Here is a 25,222-nt window from a genome sequence, read left to right as displayed (position 1 = left end):
TTATTTTGGCAACAAAATGTGGCCCATTGTCCGAGCTTATCATTTCTGGAAGTCCATAGCGAGGAGTTATTTCTTTTGGCAATATTTTCACAACAGTCACCGCGGTATTATTAATTGTAGGAACAGCTACAATCCATCTGCTAAACAGATTTACTGTCACTGAGCGATACTTATAACAATGTGATTCTATAAAATCAATTTGCAAACAAGAAACAGGTCCACCAGGCAAGAGGGTAGTTCCGGAAACACAAAGCATCCCCTTACCAGCATTCATTTTGCTCTACAAGTTAAACATGCTGTGGCTCGTTTTTCAGCTGCTTTCTGGAAATCAGGCTGCCACCAAGATTTTAATAATGTATTAGTCATTCCCTCCTTGCCCAGGGGTGTACAATTCTGTACATAATCTATCAAAATAGGTAAGAACACGGAGGGAACACAGACCTGTCTCGCAGGGGTCACCCATAAATCGGTCTGAGGTTCAAGGTGGCAACCCATTTGGGACCGTAGTTTGCTCTCTCCTTCAGGGGCGTCCCCCTGGAAGTTACGTATTTCCCCCATGTCCGGCATACCCGTCCATAGATTTTGTCTAATAGGAGCTTGCTGGGTTCCCGAGGGGACTAAAAGTGTGGGATTCAAGGCTGTCTGTTCGGCCGCTGCATCAGCCCCAGCATGACTCTTAAATATCTCATCAGATTCCCCAGTGTGGGCTGCACATTGAATAATGGTCAAAACTTGAGGTAGCTGTAAGTTGGTTACAATGGTGGCATTACTAATGGGGTGGCCAGAGGAAGTCAGGAATCCCCGTGTTCCCAGAGAGCCCCGTAGTCATGAACAATTCCAAATGCATAACGGGAGTCTGTGTAAACGTTTGCACTTTAGTCTGTTGCTGGGATACAGGCACGAGTCAGAGCAAACAGCTCAGCCTTCTGGGCAGAGACAGCCGCTTCAAAAGATGCCTGCTCAAGTACAATGGCATGCAACAGTTTGGGCACCCCGGTCAAAATTTCTCTTACTGTGAATAGTTAAACGAGTGAAAGTGGAACTGTTTTCCAAACGGCATAAAGTTCAAGATGACACATTTCTTTAATATTCTAAGCAAGAAAACTTTTTTATTTCCATATTTTACAGTTTCAAAATAACAAAAAAAAGGAAAGGGCCCAAAGCAAAAGTTTGGGCACCCTGCGTGGTCAGTACTTAGCAACACCCCCTTTGGCAAGTATCACATCACAGCTTGTAAATGCTTTTTGTAGCCAGCTAAGAGTCTTTCAATTCTTGTTTGGGGGATTTTCGCCCATTCTTCCTTGCAAAAGGCTTCTAGTTCTGTGAGATTCTTGGGCCATCTTGCATGCACTGCTCTTTTGAGGTCTATCCATAGATTCTCAATAATGTTTAGGTCAGGGGACTGTGAGGGCCATGGCAAAACCTTCAGCTTTCGCCTCTTGAGGTAGTCCATTGTGGATTTTGAGATGTGTTTAGGTTCATTATCTTGTTGTAGAAGCCATCCTTTTTTCATGTTCGGCTTTTTTACAGATGGTGTGATATTTGCTTCCAGAATTTTCTGGTATTTAATTAAATTGAATATTTAATTGAATTCTTTCTTTCCTCTACCAGTAAATGTTCCCCGTGCCACTGGCTGTAACACAGGCCCAAAGCATGATCGCTCCACCCCCGTGCTTAACAGTTGGAGAGGGGTTCTTCTCATGAAATTCTGCACCCTTTTTTCTCCAAACATACCTTTGCTCATTGTGGCCAAAAAGTTCTATTTTAACTTCATCAGTCCAGAGGACTTGTTTCCAAAATGCATCCGGCTTGTTTAGATGTTCCTTTGAACCTTTTGAACAGAACTCTGAGCTCTTTGGCTTTAACCCAAACAGTGGTATGGGGAACCACCAGTCCTCTCTGTCGCCAAAGGAAATGTGGAACTTCAGCCAGTAATGCACTGCCCTCTCTTCCTTCATCCACATCCAATCACCGTGACTGTCCCTCGAGGGGTGCATAATATTGGCTTTCCTCAGTGACGCACCCCGTAGGGTCATAGCACAGTCACATGAGAGTCGGCTGCTGGCAGAAGTGGTTCAGTCTGTTCATTGTCATTATGGTTTCTCGCCTGTAACTCCTGATTGGTTTGGTATCTCAATTCTGCCTTCCATTTCCGCCCCTCATCAGCTGAGAGAATCACGCAGCAGAGACCGAATAAATCTTGCAGAGTCACATTAAACATTTGTGTAGTACTGCGGACACACTGAGCAAATTGTGCTGGTTTTTCTTTTCTATCTAGGGCCTGATTCATGATTATTATCATTTCTTGAGGCTTCCAGGGAGCATACACAGAAGTTCGCTGATGACACGGCCATAGTGGGGTGTGTCAGGAATGGACAGGAGGAGGAGTATAGGAAACTGATACAGGACTTTGTGATATGGTGCAACTCAAACTACCTGCGTCTCAATATCACCAAGACCAAGGAGATGGTGGTGGACTTTAGGAGATCTAGGCCTCATATGGAGCCAGTGATCATTAATGGAGAATGTGTGGAGCAGGTTAAGACCTACAAGTATCTGGGAGTACAGTTAGACGAGAAGCTAGACTGGACTGCCAACACAGATGCCTTGTGCAGGAAGGCACAGAGTCGACTGTACTTCCTAAGAAGGTTGGCGTCATTCAATGTCTGTAGTGAGATGCTGAAGATGTTCTATAGGTCAGTTGTGGAGAGCGCCCTCTTGTTTGTGGTGGCGTGTTGGGGAGGAAGCATTAAGAAGAGGGACGCCTCACGTCTTCATAAGCTGGTAAGGAAGGCGGGCTCTGTCGTGGGCAAAGTACTGGAGAGTTTAACATCGGTAGCTGAGCGAAGGGCGCTGAGTAGGCTACGGTCAATTATGGATAACTCTGAACATCCTCTACATAGCACCATCCAGAGACAGAGAAGCAGTTTCAGCGACAGGTTACTATCGATGCAATGCTCCTCAGACAGGATGAAGAGGTGAATACTCCCCAATGCCATTAGGCTTTACAATTCTACCGCCAGGACTTAAGAACTTTTTAAAAGCTATTATTAATGCTTTTTGAGATAGTGATTTAGATGCATATCATATTCTTTACTGAGTTAAGTATTGTATGTAATTAGTTTTGCTACAACAAGTGTATGGGACATTGGAAAAAAGTTGAATTTCCCCATGGGGATGAATAAAGTATCTATCTTTCTATCTATCTATCTATCTATCTATCTATCTATCTATCTATCTATCTATCTATCTATCTATCTATCTATCTATCTATCTATCTATCTATCTATCTATCTATCTATCTATCTTCACTGAGGGCTGTCCCTCCTCTTAATCCTAGGGGGAGCGTTTGCTACTGCTGTTCAGGAGGATTTAAACTAATGTGGCAGGGGGATGGGAACAAGTGCAGAGAGACAGAGGGGTGTAAAATGAGAGTAGAAGCAAAAAGTAGTAAAGTGAAAAGTAAAAGTGGCAGGCAGTCAAATCCAGGGCAAAAATCAAAAAGGGCCACTTTTCAACGTAATTGTATAAGGGCTAAGAGTGTTGTAAAAGCAAGCCTGAAGGCTTTGTGTGTCAATGCAAGGAGCATTCGTAATAAGGTGGATGAATTGAATGTGCAGATAGTTATTAATGAATATGATATAGTTGGAATCACAGAGACACGGCTCCAGTGTGACCAAGGTTGGGAGCTCAACATCCAGGGATATTCAATATTCGGGAGGGATAGACAGGAAAGAAAAGGAGGTGGGGTAGCGTTGCTGGTTAGAGAAGAGATTAACGCAATAGCAAGGAAGGACATTAGCCTGGAAGATGTGGAATCGATATGGGTAGAGCTGCGTAACACTAAGGGGCATAAAACGCTGGTGGGATTTGTGTACAGGCCACCTAACAGCAGTAGTGAAGTTGGGGATGGCATTAAACAGGAAATTAGAAATGCGTGCAAAAAAGGAACAGCAGTTATAATGGGCGACTTCAATCTACATATAGATTGGGTGAACCAAATTGGTAAGGGTGCTGAAGAAGAGGATTTCTTAGAATGTGTGCGGGATGGTTTTCTGAACCAACATGTCGAGGAACCAACTAGAGAGCAGGCCATTCTAGACTGGGTATTGAGCAATGAGGAAGGGTTAATTAGCAATCTTGTCATGTGAGGTCCCTTGTGTAAGAGTGACCATAATATGGTGGAATTTTTCATTAAGATGGAGAGTGACATAGTTAATTCAGAACCAAATGTTCTGAACTTAAAGAAGGGCAACTTTGAAGATATGAGACGTGAATTAGCTAAGACAGACTGGCAAATGAATTTTAAAGGGTTGACGGTGGATAGAAGCATCGAAACAGAGAAAATAGGTGCAGGAGTAGGCCATTCGGCCCTTTGAGCCTGCACCGCCATTCAGTATGATCATGGCTGATCATCCAACTCAGAACCCTGTACCTGCTTTCTCTCCAAACCCCGATCCCTTTAGCCACAAGGGCCATATCTAACTCCCTCTTAAATATAGCCAATGAACTGGCCTCAACTGTTTCCTGTGGCAGAGAATTCCACAGATTCACCACTCTCTGTTTTGAAGAAGTTTTTCCTCATCTTGGTCCTAAAAGTCTTCCCCTTTATCCTTAAACTGTGACCCCTCGTTCTGGACTTCTCCAACATCGGACAGAGAGTGAAGAATCTGTGGAATTTTCTGCCACAGGAAACAGTTGAGGCCAGTTCGTTGGCTATATTTAAGAGGGAGTTAGATATGGCCCTTGTGGCTAAAGGGATCAGTGATATGGAGAGAAAGCAGGTACAGGGTTCTGAGTTGGATGATCAGGCATGATTATACTGAATGACGGTGCAGGCTTGAAGGGCCTAATGGCCTACTCCTGCACCTATTTTCTATGTTTCTATGTGTGGAAAATTAAAATCTCCCACAGTCACAACCTTGTGCTTACTACAAATATCTGCTATCTCCTTACAAATTTCCTCCTCTAATTCTCACTCCCAATTAGGTCGTTTATAATACACCCCTATAAGTGTTACTATACCTTTCCCATTCCTCAATTCCACCCAAATAGGCTCCCTAAATGAGCCCTGTAATCTATCCTGTCAAAGCACCGCTGTAATATTTTCTCGGACAAGCATTGCAATACCTCCCCCTCTTGCCCTTCTGATTCTATCACACCAGAAGCAATGAAATCCAGGAATATTTAGTTGCCAATCACACGCCTCCTGCAACCATGTTTCACTAATAGATACAACATCATATTTCCAGTTGTCAGTCCATTCTCTAAGCTCATCGACCTTTCTTACAATGCTCCTAGCATTAAAATAGATGCATTCAAGAAACTTTCCCCCTCTTCCTCTCTGTTTATCCCTAACGGTGCAAACAACTTTATTATCTCTTTTTTTCCCCTTCTCCCCTACAACTTCAGTCTGAGCACTCCTACATCAGGGAGGAAGTTCAAATCATCTCTGTGTTAAAAGTTTAACCATCACGGTGACTGAAGGCAGCTGCAGGTTCATGAGGGACTGTTACTGTCAGATTCTGCAGTTCTTGCGGCTGCTCATCGCACCCAGGACTGAACCCTGGTCACTGAGCATTGGAGGTGTCCGTTCTGCTGATGTTAGTCTTAATCTAGACAGGCGTTTAATATTGTGGATCTGTGAACGATAAATCAGTTCTGTATCAAATCCCGTGTCTCAGGTACTTACTGTCTCTACCACACTCACAATGTACACTAGAAAGGCCACTCAGCCCTTCTGGTTCCTGCCCATGTTTCTGTTCCATATCCGTATATCAAAATCTCTCCCTGTCGTTCCCCTCTCACTCTCCCTGAGATGACAGGTTGCAACTAGTCACCACTCCGTGGGATAAGTGATTTCCCATGAATTTCATGGAAACATATAAATGCACAACACATTACTGATGCTTTGAGTCTCAAGATGGCGCTCATGGAGTAGACCGCATCTAGGCTTTGCTCCAAACCTTTTACGTTTTTTTTAACCTACAAACACCCCTTAAACTTATTTTAAAGGGGTCTAAACATATAGAATTTTTTTAAAAACTATTTGAATTACTCTCAACCCGCTGAAATGTCCAGAGCAAAAGAACCGAAACAGACGAAAGAACCGTTAACTTTAGAAGTTGTTGTGAAGTTTATAGACGCTAGATTTGATGAATTGGAGAAAAAATTACTTGGAAGATTTGCACAGTATGACAATCGTTTGAGATCACTCGAAGAAAAGTTCCTGACCTTTTCACGGGAATCAAATGAACAACAAGCAAGCATTTTGGCTCTTGAAGAAGCTGCTCGTAAGAAGGATCGTATAATCGAAAAAATGCAAGAAGAGCAAACTTCGACGACCCAACAGATGGATCGCTATAAAGCTAAAATTACTGATTTGGAAAATCGTTCTCGAAAACAAAATCTTCGGTTAATTGGAATCCCGGAAAAATTTGAAAGCGGTGATCTGACCGTTTTCTTCTCCAAATTTCTAGTGGATGTCCTGGGCGAAGATGTGCTGGATAACCCCCCATTAATCGATCGGGCTCACAGAGTCTCTAGATATCGGCCAGATTCAAGTCTGAAACCACGGCACATAATTCTCAGGATCCATTATCCTCACATCAAAGAACGACTGATTCGTGCGGCTCGTAAAAAAGGTATGATAACCTATCAAAATTTTAATTTTCGCATTCTGGAGGACTATAGCCCCGAAGTACTACGGGCTAGGCTGGCTTTTAGATCGATTATGTCGAATTTTCACCAGAAAGGCTACAAGCAAGCGTTGCTGTTTCCAGCACACCTGAGAGTCACCCTTCAAGATGGATCTTTTCGGCTGTTTAAATCGCCAGCGGATGCTCAAGGTTTCCTGGAACAATGACATTTGATCGGGCTGATCAATGTAATCTAGCCTATAGATTTGGATCTGGTATAGATTGACGTTTGGGTTCTTTTTTGATACGGTTCATATATATTTCTTATATACGATTAAAGCTCTCTTTTTTCTACCGGGTTTATTCCGATTTTATATTTTTATATATTACTAACCGATTAATGTTGAAGATGACCTATTAGGGTTATTTTTTTTTCTTTTTTTTTTAATCGATATACACTTTTTTTTATATTTTTAGCATTTGAATATTAAGATTTGGAAGAATAAAATGGCGTTTCTTCTTCCCGATAGACTCCAGTGTCTGTAGCGTCATAACTGTTTTGATCTGTTCGAAAGTGTTAAACCTTCATTTATTGTTTTAATTTTTTTTAACCCTTTTGATAATACACATTTATAACACTAATTTTATATTTTAATTTTTCCTATTTCAACCCTTTTTTTATAATGTGGGTTGTTTGTATTTTTTTTAACTTTGTTACGTCTGAGTTGCCGTCTTGAGACAAGGGGGTAATTTTAGTATTAGATCGCTCGCTTGCCTCTGTTTGGCTTTTTTCCTGGGGTTTTGAGGGTGGTGGGAGGGAGATTTTTCTTTTTTTTCTTTTCTCTGCTTGCTTTTTGCTTAGTTTTACTTCATGGGCTTATATGAAACTACTAAAATGGCTGCGGTGCTGTGACTTCCGGCTTCCCTTTGAACTTACTTTCCCCTTCCGAGTTCATGAGTTCACTTTTCTTTTAAACCTATATGTTAACTGTAATATATATTGTCAATATGGATAAGACTATTAACTTTGTTTCTTGGAATACTAATGGTTTAAATCATCCGATTAAACGGAAAAAAGTATTCAAAGTATTCCATAGAATGAATGCGAATGTTATTTTTGTACAAGAGACTCATGTTAGGAAGGTGGATAGTCAGAGGTTGTTTAGGTTTTGGAAGGGCCAACAGTATCACTCAAATTCGCAAGCCAAAGTGAGAGGTGTTTCTATTTTTATAGACTCATCAACTGCTTTTATACATTATGAAACAATTTCAGACCCGCAAGGTAGATTTTTGCTTATTACTGGGTTGCTTTTTAATCAAAAAGTTGTTTTAGTTAATGTTTATGCTCCAAATACTGACTGTCCTGAATTTTTTAAATGTTTATTTACATCCTTTCCTAATTTGAATCAATACAGATTGATAATGGGCGGGGATTTCAATTGTTGTTTAAACCCTTTGATGGATAGATCCAAACCCATTCAAACTTTTCCGAACAAATCGGCTTCTCTTATTAATTCTTTTATGATTGATTCAGCTATCTGTGAAATCTGGTGTTTTCTACACCCTAATGATAAAGAGTTCTCATACTTTTCCCATGTGCATCATAATTACTCAAGGATTGACTACTTTTTCATTGATCAGCACTTCCTTACAGATGTCATGGATTGCAAATACGACTCTATTGTTATATCTGATCATGCACCTTTGAAGTTATCTATTAAGGTGACGGATTCACATATTAGTACTAAAAATTGGAGGTTTAATTCTGTTTTACTGCAGGACTCTGACTTTATTAACTTTATTAAACAGCAAATTGATTTGTTTTTCTCAATAAATTCCACAGCAGACATCTCTAGTGGAACTCTCTGGGATACTTTTAAGGCATATATTCGTGGACAGATTATTTCATATTCTGCCGGAGTTAGGAAACGAACTAACTCTAAAATATCAACATTAGTTGATAAAATTAAGGCAATTGATAAGATTTATGCATTGACCCCTAGTAAAGAACTTTATAAAGAAAGGGTGGAACTTCAAATGGAGCATAGTTTATTGTTAACCTCTTCGATTGAAAGTCAGTTAATTAAATCGAAAGCTCAATTTTATACATATGGAGATAAGTCTGGTAAATTACTAGCTAACCAATTGAAAATTGTTTCGGATAAGCGACAAATTACTAAGATTCGTAAACAAGATGGTACTCTGACGATTGATCACAAAGAGATAAATACAGCCTTTCAAGATTTTTATAATTCTTTATATCAATCAGAATGTACTAAAGACTCTTCTATAATGAGTGAATTTTTAAGGAAATTGAATATTCCAAAAGTAACTGCTGAGGATAGTGTAATTTTGGATACACCTATTACGGAGTCTGAAATAGAAAAGGCCATTTTCTTAATGAACTCGGGTAAAGCTTCGGGCCCAGATGGTTTTTCTGCAGAATTTTTTAAATCCTTTTCTTCTATACTTTCTCCTTGGCTTTGTAAAATTTTTAAAGATGCATTAAGTATAGGTAAACTACCACAATCTTTTTATGAAGCTTCTATTTCTTTAATTCTTAAAAAAGATAAAGATCCCACTGAATGTGCATCTTATCGGCCTATATCTTTGCTGAATATGGACTTTAAGATTTTTAGTAAAATCCTGGCTGTTAGATTAGAAAATATATTGCCTCGGATTATTTCTGAGGATCAGACTGGATTTATTAAAAATCGTTATTCATCTTTTAATATTAGAAAATTAATTAATATTGCTTATACTTCTTCATCTAAAATCCCAGAATGTGTCATCTCCTTAGATGCCGAAAAAGCATTTGATAGAGTCGAATGGTCATATTTATTTAATACTTTGCAACATTTTAATTTTAGTTCAAAATTTATATCATGGATTAAATTAATATATCAGAAACCTTTAGCTTCGGTTTTCACTAATAATCAAAGATCCCCTTTTTTTCAACTATTTCGGGGTACAAGGCAAGGTTGTCCTTTAAGCCCTTTATTATTCGACATTGCTTTGGAACCCTTGGCTATAGCTATTCGTGAATCACCCAATATTTTAGGTATTACCCGCGGGGAGACGATGTATAAGGTATCATTATATGCAGATGATTTGTTATTATATATATCTGATCCTGAAAGATCTATTCCTGCTATTTCTTCTTTGCTTGCTCAATTTAGTAACTTCTCTGGGTATAAATTGAATTTTAATAAGAGTGAACTTTTTCCATTAAATATGCATACTCCAATTTATAATCGGGTACCATATAGAATTGTTACAGACTATTTTACTTATTTAGGTATTAAAATTACTAAAAAACATAAAGATTTATTTAAAACTAATTTTTTGCCTTTAATAGATCAAATTAAGCAACTTGCTAATAGGTGGTCCCCACTATCTATGTCTTTGGTAGGTAGAATTAATGCCATTAAGATGATGATAATACCTAAATTTTTATACCTATTTCAAGCATTACCAATTTTTATTCCTAAATCTTTTTTTGATACAGTTGATTCTAAAATATCGTCGTATTTGTGGCAGAACAAAAATCCTAGGTTAGCTAAAAAATATTTACAGAAGCCTAAGAAGGAGGGCGGTTTGGCTCTACCAAACTTAAGATTTTACTATTGGGCAGTTAATATACGGTATTTGATATTTTGGACACAAGAATCGACTACAGTTGCTGACCCACAATGGGTAAATTTGGAATGTAAATCTGTGCAAGATTTCTCATTGATTTCAATCTTAGGATCTTCACTTCCCTTTTCGTTATTTAAAATGAATAAACAGATAACTAATCCTATAGTCAAGTATACATTACGAATCTGGTTTCAATTTCGTAAATTTTTTGGTTTGAATAAGTTTATACTGTCAAGCCCTATAACAGCTAATTACTTTTTTTGACCATCTTCCATAGATCAAGCCTTTTATTTATGGAAAACAAAAGGTATAACATGTTTTCGTGATCTGTTTTTGGATGATAACATTATGTCCTTCGAACAATTATCTAATAAATATAATTTATCTAAAACCCATTTTTTTAGATATCTACAAATTAGAAATTTTTTATATAATGAACTAAAGTCTTTTTCGAAAGAATGTCCATTGGACATTACAGAAAGAATTTTAGCTCTTAATCCTTGTCAAAAGGGTCTTGTTGCTATCATTTATAATATGATTATGAATCTACAACCAGATATATCTGAAAAAATTAAGAAGGAATGGCAGGAAGAACTGCATTGCCCTATTTCTACTGAGCAATGGGAAAAAATTTTATTATTGGTAAACTCATCCTCTATATGTGCTAAACATACTCTAATACAATTTAAGGTCGTACACAGAGCTCATATGTCTAAAGATAAACTTGCTCGATTTTACTCGTATGTTAATCCAACCTGTGATAGATGTCATTCTGATATAGCTTCGTTGACTCATATGTTTTGGTCCTGTCCTTGCTTACATAACTATTGGAAAGATATTTTTAATATTATTTCAAGAGTTTTAAATATTAATCTCCAACCACACCCTTTTACTGCAATTTTTGGCCTACCAATGATGGATAATAAGTGTTTATCCGCTTCATTCCAACGAATGATTGCATTTATTACACTAATGGCTAGAAGATCCATTTTACTGAATTGGAAAGAAGCCAATCCTCCAACAGTATCTCAGTGGTTTTCCCAAACTATTTCCTGTTTAAGTTTAGAAAAAATTAGAAGTGTGGTTTTCGATCCTTCAGTCAAATTTGAGGAAACTTGGAGACCATTTATTCAGCATTTTCATATGAATTAAACGGTCTGATCCTGAACCTTATTGTCACTATCCTGAATTGTGTGGATGGAGGTTGGGAGTCATAGGCACTACTGTATATATATAACATTATGCGATTGCCCATGTTGGTTAGTTTTTTTTTCTATTTAGTTGTTGTTTTTTTTTTGTTTTGGGGGGGGTTTTTCTTAATCATTTATATTATTATATGAGTTTGAGAGATTCTATGTATGGATCAATATATATTTGAATGTTTATCAATCTATTATGTACTCTCAAATGTCTTGTAACAATATTTTTCTTCTGTTTTTTTTCAAAAAAATAATAAAAAGATTTGAAAAGAAAAAAAAAAGAACATTACTGATGCTTTGTCCCACATTGCTGTGCCGACCATGTATCTTACTCTAGAAGCTGCTTAGAATTACCCTCCCACATAGCCACCTATTTTCCTAAGCTCCATGTACCTATCTGAGAGTCTCCTAAAAGACCCTATTGTATCCGCCTCTACCACCGTCACTGACAGTGCATTCCACACACACACCACTCTTTGCTTAAAAAACTTAGCTCTGACATCTCCTCTGTACCTACTTCCAAGAAGCTTAAACTGATTCCCCCTCGTGATAGCCATTTCTGCCCTGGGAAAAAGCCTCTGGCAATCCACACGACCAATGCCTCTCATCATCTTACACACCTGCATGAATTTCCTGCATGATTTTCTCCAGACTGAATAAGACGATGAGCTCACTGTGGTTGTGACATTCTCTCTCTCTCTCTCTCTCCTTGTGTCTGACGTCACAGCCCTGCCTCACTCAGGCACTTAAAGCGACACTCACAGTAAACGAACCTGCGGTCTCGTAACACAATGCACCTCTAAAGTCTGACAGCAGACTAGCGAGTGAATCTTCGATGGTGCAGAGTCAGAAACTGAAGAGTTGCCAGCCTGAGTCAGGGGCTCCAGAGGGAGATGGGGTCCAGAGGAGGAGGATGAATAAGACCAGCACGATGTGGCTACAAAAGAAAGATCAGAAACGTTTGGAAACTGGTTGACCGGAAAAAAAGGTGGTTAATTTCAGGCAGCAAATGTGGAGAGGAATAAAAAGACAAAGTTTAGGCCGAGCCCCTTCAGCGTGCCTAGCCTGTGTACTCCGCTGCTTAGTTGCTCTCTGAATTGCAGAGTTCCTCCAGCGTTTTGTGTGTGTGCGTCTCTGTATTTCCAGCAACTGCAGAATCTCCTGTGTTTTATACCTGCATTTTACTTTGGCATTAGATACACATTGATATTGAGTATATTGTTTATGGGAGCCGCTTTCTGAGTTAAAACAGCTACTGATTTTTCTATACACAGGGAAAAAGAATGAGGTATGGACATTGAACAGGTGCTTGCAGAAATGTTTAATGGCACCGTGATTACCCATAGGGCCATGCGTTAAGAATTTCGCCGGCGCTGAAGCGCTGATGAAATGCGCAGGCGTCAGGCTGAGGACGTCCCTGAGTTTAACGCATGCGCGCAGTACACAGAAGGCTTTGAAAATGTCGGCTGCCGTTAAGAGCATTTATCTTAAACACCGACTTCGGGTCAATTCCTGTGAAATCCGGACACAACATGACCCGCAATCCTGGGACAGACATGCTCTCTTCCCTGTCTCTCAGCCCCACGATTCATACACGGGCCCCGAGGAGCTTCCGGCTGATGAGGGAATGGGAACCGATGGATCTCTCAGACAGAGCTGAGCTCCAGCTGTCTAAATGCAAGGATTATGAACTCGGAGAAAGGGAACAAAATCTTTTACATCACCTGTTGAGAAAATCACCTTTGTTCTACCTCCAATCACAAAGAAGAGGAAATCTGCAGATGCTGGAAATCCAAGCGACACAGACAAAATGCCGGAGGAACTCAGCATTAGTAGTCTTTTCCATAGATGCTGCCCTGCCTGCTGAGTTCCTCCAGCATTTTGTGTGTGTGTTGTTTGTTCTACCTCCTCCTGTTCTGAACTTTTATACAGGTGAGAACATGTTTTGACCCATTCTCTCTGGGTACATAATTATATCAAACACCTTTGTCCTGGACAACAAGTAGCTTTCACATCACAAATGTGCCAGACTCCAGTGAGACAGACTACTGCCCTTCCCTTCATATTCATTGGTATTGCCATCACTGAGTTCACCACCGTCAGTCATCTGGAGAGGGTTCAGGGGAAATATTTATCTACAACACAGAAACTGCTGTTACCTGTCTGTATTGTGGTGCTGCAAAAGTTGCTGGAGAATTTTCAAATGGGAAGAAGTGGAGTGAAATTTGGAAATCTGACTTTTTAAAGCGTCATTTAGCAAACAAGTCACATATGGACAGTGTGCAAAAGCTCTGGCGAGAAAATCCTTCATAACCCGCTATAGGCCTGCTACGTAGGTTGTGTGAGAGTGCAGATGAACTCAATCAAACCCAGAGGAGATCAAAGTTTTTATTGACAGTGATTTGCTAGCTGTGAACTTGAATACCTCTCTATATAAAATTCACTGTGCACATGTTGTCACTGGGTAAAAAAAATACACAGTACATGGTTTACGTGCACACTTGTCATTACAAATTAGAGGGGACATTGGTGGGAAGGTGGTGAGACCTCCAGTGTCCCTGATGTCCTCACCTACAAGATGTGCATCCAGCTGCAGCTTGTAACCCTGCACTTTAAGGAGTTGGAACTGGAAATGGATGAATTCCAGATCATTCAGGAGTTGGAGGGGGTGATAGATATGAAGAGAGGTGAGTTACACCCAAGGTGCAGGGCACAGGAAACTGGGTGAGAGTCAGGAAGGGGAATGAGGTTACATACCCATCGCAGAGCACTCTTGTGGCCATCCCCCACAGCAACAGGTGGAACACTTTAGAAAGTAGTGGGGGGGATTACCTGGCAGAGGAAAGTCAAAGGTGTGATAGGGGATTCATTAGTTAGGGGAACAGAACAGGAAGGGGACTAATATCCTCGTGGTAAGGCTTGCTAGAGCAAGTGTGGTGGAGGGGGGTGCTGATGTGGTTAAAATGATTTGTAGGGGGAATGGGAGCCAGAATGACAGGACAGATAGTGGAGAGGGTGATTTGAATTGAATTGACTTTCTTACATACATATACATGAGGAGTAGAAGTCTTTACGTTACATCTCCATCTAAATGTGCAATGTGTAATTTATAGTAATTTATAATAAATAGTTTGTGCATAGAGCAGTCAGTATAACATAAATATGCAATTGTATTAGCATGAATTAATCAGTCTGATGGCCTGGTAGAAGATGATGTCCTGGAGCCTGTTGGTCCTTTTGCTGTAGTACCGTTTCCTGGATGGTAGCAGCAGGAACAGTTTGTGGTTGTGGTGAATTGGGTCCCCAATATCTTTTGGGCCCTTTTCCCACACCTGTCTCCGTAAATGTCCTGAATAGTGGGAAGTTCACATCTACAGATGCGCTGGGCTGTCTGCACCAATCTCTGCAGGTTTATGAGATTAAGGGAAGTACAGTTCCCATACCAGGCAGTGATGCAACCAGTCAGGATGCTCTCAATTGTGTTCCTGTAGAAAGTTCTCAGGATTTCGGGCCCCATTCCCAACTTCTTCAACTATCTGAGGTGAAAGAGGTGCTGCTGTGCTCTTTTCACAATACAGCCGGTATGTACAGACAATGTAAGGTGCTTGGTGATGTTTATGCCGAGGAACTTAAAGCTGTTCACCCTCTCAGCCCCAAATCCTTTGATGTCAACAGGGGTTAGCCTGTCTCCATTCCTCCTGCAGTCCACAATCAGCTCCTTTGTTTTTGTGACAATGAGGGAGAGTTTGTTTTCTTTACACGAGTCAAATGTTGTTCAGACCTCAGATAGTGTCAGCAATCAAATGGTTGAGCATGGTGCGATGAATGTGCTGAGCTGTGTATATCACAATGCAAGAAGCATCGTAGGAAAGCGAGATGAGCTCAGGACAGGGAATTATGATATTGTAGCCATTATTGGGACTTGTTTACACCCAACAGTCTGAGGGATTTAGAGGAACAAAGTTGTAGGTAGATTGTGGGCCATGTCAATAAACAAAGGTTGATTCAGTAAGTGATTTTAACTTTACATATATTGACTGGAACTCCCATAATGTAAAAGGACTAGATGGGGTAAAGTTTCTCAAATGTGCCCATAATCAGTACGTAGATTTCCCAACATAGAAGTGAGCAATAAGCTGTTAGGAAATGATCAGGGCTGGTGACAGAAATTGGTAATCATAATGCCATGAGATTCAAAGTAAATATGGAAAAAGAGTGGTCTGGACCATGGGTTGAGATTCTAAATTGGAGAAAGGTCAATTTTGATGGTATCAGAAAGGATCTGACAGGTGTGGTTTGGGACAGGCTGTTTCCTGGCAAAGGAGTACCTGTAAGTGGGAGGCCTTCAGAAGTGAATTTTTGAGGATGCAGAGTTTGTATGTGCCTGCCAAAATGAAAGTTGAAAGGTAACTGGTCCAGGGAACCTTGCTTTTGAAGAGAAATTGAAGCCTCGTATATTTTGTTCCTCTAAATGCCTCAGACTGTTGGGTGCTACCGAGACTCATTAATGACTACAAATCATGATTCCATGCACTGAGCTCATCTGACTTTTTTTGTTGTCTTCTTTTGGTTTCTCAAAGCTTCTGAATAGTTTTTGTTCTTTTGTTTGCCCTCTCTTTGACATTTATGTTGGCTTTGGCTTCTCATTTTAGCCACAGTTGTGTCCTCCTGTCTTTCTAATGCTTCCACTTCTGTGGAATCACTCAGGCCCCGAATTGCTCCAGAAACTCCAGCCACTGCTGCTCAATTGTCACTCCTACCCTTTCCCTTCCAAACAAGTTTGGCCAGCTTCTCAGCCATAGAAACATGGACAAGTTCAGTAAAGAAACAGGCTCTTTGTCCCATCTAGACAATGCCAAAAAAGCATGTAAACTTGCAGTGCGATCTGGACCAGCTGGCCAAATGGTTTGAGAAATGGAAAAAGGAATGGAATGCAGACATGTGTGAGTTGTTGCACCTTGGTCTGACCTACCAAGGGAGGTCTTTCACAGTGACTGGTCGGGCACGGAGGAGTGTTGTAGAAGAAAGGGACCTGTTGTAGAAGAAAGTCCTTAATTCAACAAAAGTGGTATCACAGTTAGATAGAGACAGAAGGAAAGATTTTAGCCCAATGGCCTTCATGAACAAAAGTACTGACAACAATAGATGGATGTTATGTTGACTTGTAGAAGACATTGGTGAGGCCTAATTTGGAGTATTGTGTGCAGTTTTGGTCACCAACCTACAGGGAAGATGTAAAGACTTTGAAAGAGTTCAGAGAAAATTCACAAGGATGTTCCCAGGTCTGGAGTACTTGGGTTATAAGGAAAGATTGAGTAGGTCAGGACTTTATTCCTTGGACTGTAGGAGATTGAGGGGAGATTTGATTGTGATAGAGGGGCATTGATAGTGTAAATGTAAGCTGGCTTTTACCACTGAGATGGAGTGGGAATACAACCAGAGGCCATGGGTTAAGGCTGAAAGGTGAAATGTTAAGGGGAACATGAGGGGAAACTTCTTCACACAGAGAGTCATCCGGGTGTGGAATGAGCAGCCAGCTCAAGTGGTGCATGCAAGCTCGATTTCAACATTTCAGAGGTTCATGTAGGTACCTGGATGGTAGTGGTATGGGAGTGGGCAGATTAAATAGTTCAGCACAGACCAGATGGCCCACAGGGCATGTTTCTGTGTTGTAATTTTCTACAAGAATGTGAAATATTACAAAAATTCACTCTGTCTTTTGAACAGCTGTGCAGACCAACCATTCACCTCAACAGGAATTTTCTATATGGCATTAAAACTGTGGCACTTTAAGTTAATAATACATAAAAGAAAATCCCAGATAGATAGATAGATACTTTATTCATCCCCATGGGGATATTACAATGGGGAGATGCACATCAAGAAAGACTAATTGCGTGAGACTGTTTCAGTTACTGTGGGGTGAGGAACCCATGCAGCTCAGCAGGAACAGGGAAAAATACCAATGGAGAGAGTCAAACTGAGCCAGGTCACAGATTGGAGATGGCAGAAATGCCCCATTCTTATAGAAACAGGAAGAGCATCAGGGAATTGATGGTCATTGCAGATACCAGCTCTCTGCCCAGTCAGGAGAAGATTTCTCTGTCCAACTTGGGTTGAACCTCACTGTAACAGTGTGATACCAGATCAAACGTTGGCAACTCATGTAATCTCATTTGAAATGTTGTCCTAAACCCATTGATGGATTTTGTAAATCTTTTACAGGTTGTAAATGACAAGGGATTTGTCTCCAGGAAGTTCAAACACGGCACACCAGTTTTGTTGTCTCTGTCCAGATATTTAAGAAGGTGGAGCAAGAGATTCAATCGACCACCCTTCCTGCTCAGACAGTGGGGAGGGATTCACTCGGTCATCTGACCAACTGGCAAGCCCGTCATTTTGTACAGAAGAAAGGCCATTCACCTGCTCAGACAGTGGGAATGGATTCACTCGGTTATCACAATTGAAGGTACATCAGCAAGTTAACACTGGGCAAGGCCATTCACCTGTTCTGTGTGTGAGAAGGGGTTCAGTCGGTCTTCCCACCTGTGGACACACCAATCAGTTCACACCACACCGGGCAAAGGCTGGTGATCTGCTGAATATCTGAGAAAGGATTCACTCAGTCATCTGACCTAATGGCACACCAGCGTGTTCACACTGGGGAGAGGCCGTTCAGCTGCTCAGTCTGTGGGAAGACTTTCACTCGGTCATCCAACCTGCACAGTCACCAGCGAGTTCACACTGGGGAGAAGCCATTCACCTGCTCAGTCTGTGGGAAGGGATTCACTCAGTCATCCACCCTACAGAGTCATCAGCGAGTTCACACTGGAGAGAGGCCATTCACCTGCTCAGAGTGTGGGAAGGGATTCACTCGGTCATCTCAACTACTGGCACACCAGCAAGTTCACACTGGGGAGTGGCTTTTCACCTGCTCAGAATGTGGGAAAGGATTCACTAAGTCATCCACCTTACTGGTACATCAGCGAGTTCACACTGGGGAGAAGCCGTTCACCTGTTCAGTCTGTGGGAAGAGATTCACTGAGTCATCACGCCTACAGAGTCATCAGCGAGTTCACACTGGGGAGAAGCCGTTCACCTGCTCAGTCTGTGGGAAGAGATTCACTCAGTCATCTCACCTACAGAGTCATCAGCGAGTTCACACTGGGGAGAAGCCGTTCACCTGCTCAGTCTGTGGGAAGAGATTCACTCGGTTATCCCACCTACAGAGTCATCAGCGAGTTCACACTGGGGAGAAGCCGTTCACCTGCTCAGAATGTGGGAAGAGATTCACTGATTCATCCACCCTACAGAAGCATCAGCGAGTTCACACTGGGGAGAAGCCGTTCACCTGCTCAGAATGTGGGAAGAGATTTACTCAGTTATCCAATCTACAGAGACATCATCGAGTTCACACTGGGGAGAAACCATTCACCTGCTCACTCTGTGGCGAGGGATTCACTCTGTCTTCCAACTTACAGAGACACCAGCGAGTTCACACTGGGGAGAATCCATTCACCTGCTCAGTCTGTGGGAAGAGATTCACTCGGTCAACCACCCTACTGAGTCATCAGCGAGTTCACACTGGAGAGAGGCCATTCACCTGCTCAGAATGTGGGAAGAGATTCACTCAGTTATCGAATCTACAGAGACATCATCAAGTTCACACTGGGGAGAAGCCATTCACCTGCTCAGTCTGTGGGAAGAGATTCACTGATCCATCCACCCTACTGAGTCATCAGCGAGTTCACTCTGGAGAGAGGCCGTTCACCTGCACAGAATGTGGGAAGAGATTCACTGATTCATCCACCCTACAGAAGCATCAGCGAGTTCACACTGGGAAGAGGCCGTTCAACTGCTCAGTCTGTGGGAAGGGATTCACTGATCCATCCAACCTACAGAGTCATCAGCGAGTTCACACTGGAGAGAGGCCATTCACCTGCTCAGAGTGTGGGAAGGGATTCACTCGGTCATCCCAACTACTGGCACACCAGCAAGTTCACACTGGGGAGTGTCCTTTCACCTGCTCAGAATGTGGGAAACGATTCACTAAGTCATCCACCTTACTGGTACATCAGCGAGTTCACACTGGGGAGAAGCCGTTCATCTGCTCAGAATGTGGGAAGAGATTCACAAACTCTTCCACCCTTCAGAGATATCAGCGAGCTCACACTGGGGAGAAGTCGTTCACCTGCTGAGAATGTGGGAAGGGATTCAGTCAGTCATCCAACCTACAGAGACATTAGCAAGTTCACACTGGGATGAAGCCGTTCACCTGCTCAATCTGTGGGAAAGGATTCACTCAGTCATCCCAACTACTGGAACACAAGTCAGTTCATAGTGGGGAGTGGCCATTGTTATGAATCCCTAGGTTTCGTTTGATATGGACTGTCATTTTAAGAGAGATTAAGAAGGTGAATCAGTCTGACTTGAAGATTGTTTACATTGCTCGCAGTTTATTTAGTTTTAACTGAGGACACAGTCACTCAGACTCAGAGGAAGATGGATGAAAAATGGAAGGATTGAAACCAGGGAACTAGTGGCCAAAGGTCACTGTTTAGAACTTTCCTATGCCCACAAGGGTGGGATAATTATCCATTCACCATACATCGAATGTGTGGTTGTCACCTCATTTAACCCATAGGAGTGGATCTGATTTGGGATATCCTGTGGAGACCACTTATGTGTTAACCCTTGCCTGAGTGTGATGTGGTTATTCATTTGAAGATGATACCCCTCATGACAAGTCACTTTCGGTGAAAATTCGTATGTAGATTTGTAAAGATGACGGATAAAATCTACAGCAACTGTTCTCCCATTTTAACACTGTGGAACCTGTGACAGACAGATGTACTTTATTGATCCTGAGGGAAATTGAGTTTCGTTACAGTCGCACCAACCAAGAATAGTGTAGAAATATAGCAATATAAAACCATCAATAATTAAATAATAATAAGTTAATCTTTGCAAGTGGAAATAAGTCCAGGACCAGCCTATTGGCTCAGGGTGTCTGACACTCCGAGGGAAGATTAGAAAAGTTTGATGGCCACAGGCAGGAATGACTTCCTGTGACGCTCAGTGTTACATCTCGGTGGAATGAGTCTCTGGCTGAATGTACTCCTGTGCCTAACCAGTACATTATGGAGTGGATGGGAGTCATTGTCCAAGATGGCATGCAACTTGGACAGCATCCTCTTTTCAGACACCACCGCCAGAGAGTCCAGTTCCACCCCCAGAACATCACTGGCATTACGAATGAGTTTGTTGATTCTGTTGGTGTCTGCTACCCTCAGCCTGCTGCCCCAGCACACAACAGCAAACATGATAGCACTGGTCACCACAGCCTCATAGAACATCCTCACCATCGTCTGGTAGATATCAAAGGACCTCAGTCTCCTCAGGAAATAGAGATGGCTCTGACCCTTCTTGTAAACAGCCTGAGTGTTCTTTGAGCAGTCCAGTTTATTGTTAATTCGTATCCCCAGGTATTTGTAATCCTCCACCATGTCCACACTGTCCCCTTGGATGGAAACAGGGGTCACCGGTGCCTTAGCCCTGCTCAGGTACACCACCAGCTCCTTAGTTTTTTTCACATTAAGCTGCAGATGATTCTGCTCGTACCATGTGACAAAGATTTCCACCATAGCTCTGTACTCAGCCTCATCTCCCTTGCTGTTATTGGAGTATAAAAGTATAAATTTACCAAAACTATGAAGTCAGTTTTGAAACTTGCTATTTGATTGAAACTGCTATTTGATATGCATGGGTAGAAGAATGAAAACTTAAGAATGTAGAAGACAATAGTATGTTAATGAGAGGTAGCTAAAGAACTAAATAAATGTAGATTAGAACATTGGTCAGTTCTGACATTGCTATTTGCTATGCATGTACCCAATTTAGTAGCAGACTGAAATCCTAAGAATGTAGAAGACAATAGTATGTTAATGAGAGGTAGCCAAAGAACTAAAGAGATGTAGATTAGAACATAATTAAGTCACATAATCCTAGGACTATTATTTGCTATGCATGTATCCTAAAAATGTAGAAGACAATGGTATCTTAATGAAAGGTAGCTAAGAGATGTAGATTAGAACATGATTAAAGCAATGAGTAGAAACAATAGGGACATGATGTACGTGAGGTACGTGTAATACACAACTATAGATCGATTACATATGCTAATGCAACTGGACCAGGAGATTGCTATAAAAAATGCTGTGTCCGAGGATCGGGGGGCAATCAGCGATTAGCTCAATGACTGTCTCAGCTTTGATTTGCAAATTGAAGTTTAACCCTTCTGAAGAATCTTCTGCATCTCTTGGTCATTGGTGGGGCACGAGAAACCACGACAAAATTGGCGACCGCGGCAGGACCGGGTAGAGACCCGCGGAAAGGAAACGGCAGATTGGGGACGCTTCCTAGCCCTCTAGGGACCCCCACAAGGCTAACAGAATTAAAGGTACACCCAAACAAAAGGTAAGTGCTTTTCGCGACAATTTGGACTAAGAATTCTGTTGGCTTTGGGGAGGTCTTGGAGTCTCAGAAGTGTGGAACCACTGCCGAAGGGTCTCTCCGGTCCAAAGAATCTGGCAGAATTGGGGGTTAACAGAGGAGGCTCAGAGGATTGATCAAGAACATTGCAGTGAGGGTAAGTACAAATAAGTTAATAAGAAGTTAAGTTAAGAAACATTCCACGTGGTGTTGGTAAATCCCTGTGGGTATCACTTCGTATGAAACGAAGGGCTGAACGGGCAGGGAAAGGAAAATAGACTAGGCGTAGAATTAGAGTAAGTTTAGTTAAGAAAAAGTCCACGTGGTGTTAGACTAGGAAGAAAAAGTCCACATGGTGTTAGACTAGAGGAAATAATATTATCCAGTAAACAAACTGAATCTCTGAAATACCTTAAAAAGAGCGAATAACATGACAGGTAAAGGAACAGCAGTAGAGATTCTGAGCAAAAAATTCCCGTTAATTAAAAATGAGATCACAAAAACTTCAGAAAAATGGGAAAAAAAGAACCAAAAACCTGGTCACAAAGTGGCCAAGAGAAGGAACGTTTGATGTAAATTTGTGCGAAGAAATGGAGGGACTAATAAAAAATTACAAACCAAAAGATAAATCTAAGAAAAGAGGGCAAAAAAGAGAACGAGAAGTGGAAGTGCTAAAACTCTTCAGAACGGAGGGGGAAAGGCTGAGGAGGACAGGTAGAATATTGATTACAAGCGAGGAAAACACTAAGGTGCTGGAGAAACAGCCTGTTAGAGAGAGAGAAGGGTACGGTGAGAAGCTGGCTTCGGCTCCGTACCCGGATGCGAAAGAAACAGAAAAAAACCCTCCCTATAATGAGGAAGGAACCCCTAAACAGTGCCCCCTGCTGACGGGAACAGTAAACATGCAGGGAGAAGTTCAGGTTTGGGATAATGAGGAAAAAAAACAATACGAAAAGGAAAAAGCGGCGATATGGAAGGAGATACTGGCAGAAAGGATAAAGATAGAACAGGTACAGAGAGAAATGGAAGAAGGGATTGAACGAATGAAATATTTGAGAGAGGAAAAGGAGTATGAGGAGTATCGGTTATACCATAGAAATAAACAGACTAGAAAAGAAAGTGACTCATCGGAGGAGCAAGTGTTAAGTGGAAAGAGAGGATACGAGAATTTGTGGGGAAGAGGTAGGGGGCAGAAACCTAGAAGGACAGAAGGAGGCAGTAGGGGAGCGACTTGCGGAAGTAGAGAGAGAGCTAGATAAGTTACTGAAAGGGGATTGCCAGGAGAGATGCGAAAAATACTCTAGGGGCCAACCAAGTATTGAATCAAGACAGAAAGGGAGGACTGCACAGGGAGACCGAGGGAAGAGCAGGACCCCGGAGACATTTGTGTGGGAGGCAGTAAAGACATACCCTGAGGCAGTTGGGGAGTCAGGTGAGGAGGAGAGCCGGGGCAGGTGGGAAGAAGGAGGAAGAATGATGCCGTTGTTAGTTAAAGGATCAGGACAAGTGCAGTATATCCCTTGGGGATCCCAGGACCTAGAAGGGCTGAAAAACACTCTGCCCAATTTACATGAAGGAGCAGGGAAATGGATTAGAGCCTTCGAAGAAGAAACAGCGCGACGATTATTGGCTATGGGAGATTTGAAGGCACTGTTGATAAGGTTGATGGGAACCTCCAAATTTAACGAACTAATGGAAATGGCTGGCATAGTAAACTCGAACGACCCGAGAACTGATGGAGATGGGTTTGACAGAGTGAGGCAGAGGGTCTGGCAGGCCCTCAGAAAGCTTTATCCACCTAAAGTGGACCCCAAAGCCTTAAAAGGGGATCCACTGGGAGACACTGAAAACCCAGCAGCCTACGTAGAAAACCAGTTGAAAAGGTGGAGACTGGAGACTGAGCAAGAGGTGGAGAATATCTTATTTATGACCTCACTGTTCCGACATAGCATTTTGGATGCAATGCCTCCACAAGTAAAATCCAAACTGGAGGAAGTGGTTGGGCTGACGTAAATGACCCCACAAGAATTTAGAGACAACGTAGTCCATGCGGTTGAGAAATACCGGAAAGACAAATGAAGGTTGGCTGAGCAGCAGGAAGAGGTGCAAAGAAAGTTAATACAAATGCAGCTCGAAGAACTCAAAAAGAAGGAAAAAGAGAAAAACAAAAAGATGCTGCCAGCAACCACCAGTTCGAGTACAGCCATCGAACTGGACAAAGCACTGTTATATGGAGGGACCGATCATACTGTAAGACAAGGGCTGGAAAACCCCATGCCAATAAATGTCTTTGAGGGAGCATTCTCACAAATGCCCTATCAGGGACAGACTAAATTCAAACAGCCCAGACAGGACTGGAAGTCCCAAGGAGGGGGACAGAGGAGCTATGGGCAAAGGGGACCAGTGAGGAAACAGTGGGAAAGAGAGGTAGAGAGATTGTGCTGGGAATGTAATCAGCCAGGCACATGAGAAGAGATTGTCCGTTTATACTATGGCCTGTCACACACCAGCAGGACCCGATAAGAAGGGAACTAAAGTTTAGCCAAGGACCAGTCCCAAGCGGACCTGTGAACCCCTATGCGAGGTATTAGGGTGCCCTGAGAACTTGAGTGGGAAGGGACATTACCCAATGATAACAAGGGAGGCAGATGAGGAACCCATTGTTCAGGTTATGTTAGAAGGGCAACTGACACCAATGATGATAGATACTGGAGCCACGTACACTTGCGTACAGCCACAGCATGCCCTTCACCTTCCCATGTCAGGAAAGTTTATTAAGACGGTAGGGTACTCGGGGAAAACACAGCTGACACAGTGCCCGGCTCCAGTGCGGTTGAGAATGGGAAATAAAGAAATTGTTTTGCCGGTGCTAGTATTTCAAGGAACTCCGATTAATTTGTTAGGCAGAGATGCCTTGTTGCAACTGGAATTAAAATTAGAATGCACCAGAACTGGACTGAGTGTGAAAAGAGCAGGGGCTCAATTGATAGTGCAAGAAGACAAGAAGGCTAATGTCTTTTGGATAGGAGACATCGCAGATCAGATTCAGGAAACCTGGGAAAAATGGAAAAAGGGCGTGCAGGCTATATTACCCAGGGCTGTAATGCCGAAATCTGAGCTACATTGTACAGTGATTTTTGACGAGACTCAGAACAGGGAGTTAGAGGAGAGATGACACCTGGAGGTATGTACCCAACAGCACCTGGAAGGGGGGGCTGTGATAATTGGAAAGCAAGGGGCAGCTTTACAAGTTAA

General features: G+C 41.9%; 1 protein-coding gene across 1 annotated transcript; it reads left to right on the top strand.

The window, feature by feature from the left end:
• The first annotated feature begins 17,911 nt into the window (after positions 1–17,911).
• On the top strand, positions 17,912–19,674 carry LOC140723237 (uncharacterized). Its single transcript, XM_073037837.1, has one exon. The coding sequence runs from the start codon at positions 18,115–18,117 to the stop codon at positions 19,672–19,674; it is 1,560 nt and encodes a 519-aa protein (XP_072893938.1). The 5' UTR covers positions 17,912–18,114.
• The last annotated feature ends 5,548 nt before the right edge of the window (positions 19,675–25,222 follow it).

The sequence above is a fragment of the Hemitrygon akajei genome, unplaced genomic scaffold, assembly GCF_048418815.1.
Source record: "Hemitrygon akajei unplaced genomic scaffold, sHemAka1.3 Scf000105, whole genome shotgun sequence".
Taxonomy (NCBI): Eukaryota; Metazoa; Chordata; class Chondrichthyes; order Myliobatiformes; family Dasyatidae; genus Hemitrygon; species Hemitrygon akajei.
The sequence above is the reverse complement of the archived record's forward strand: the minus strand, read 5'-3'. Positions and strand labels throughout refer to the sequence as shown.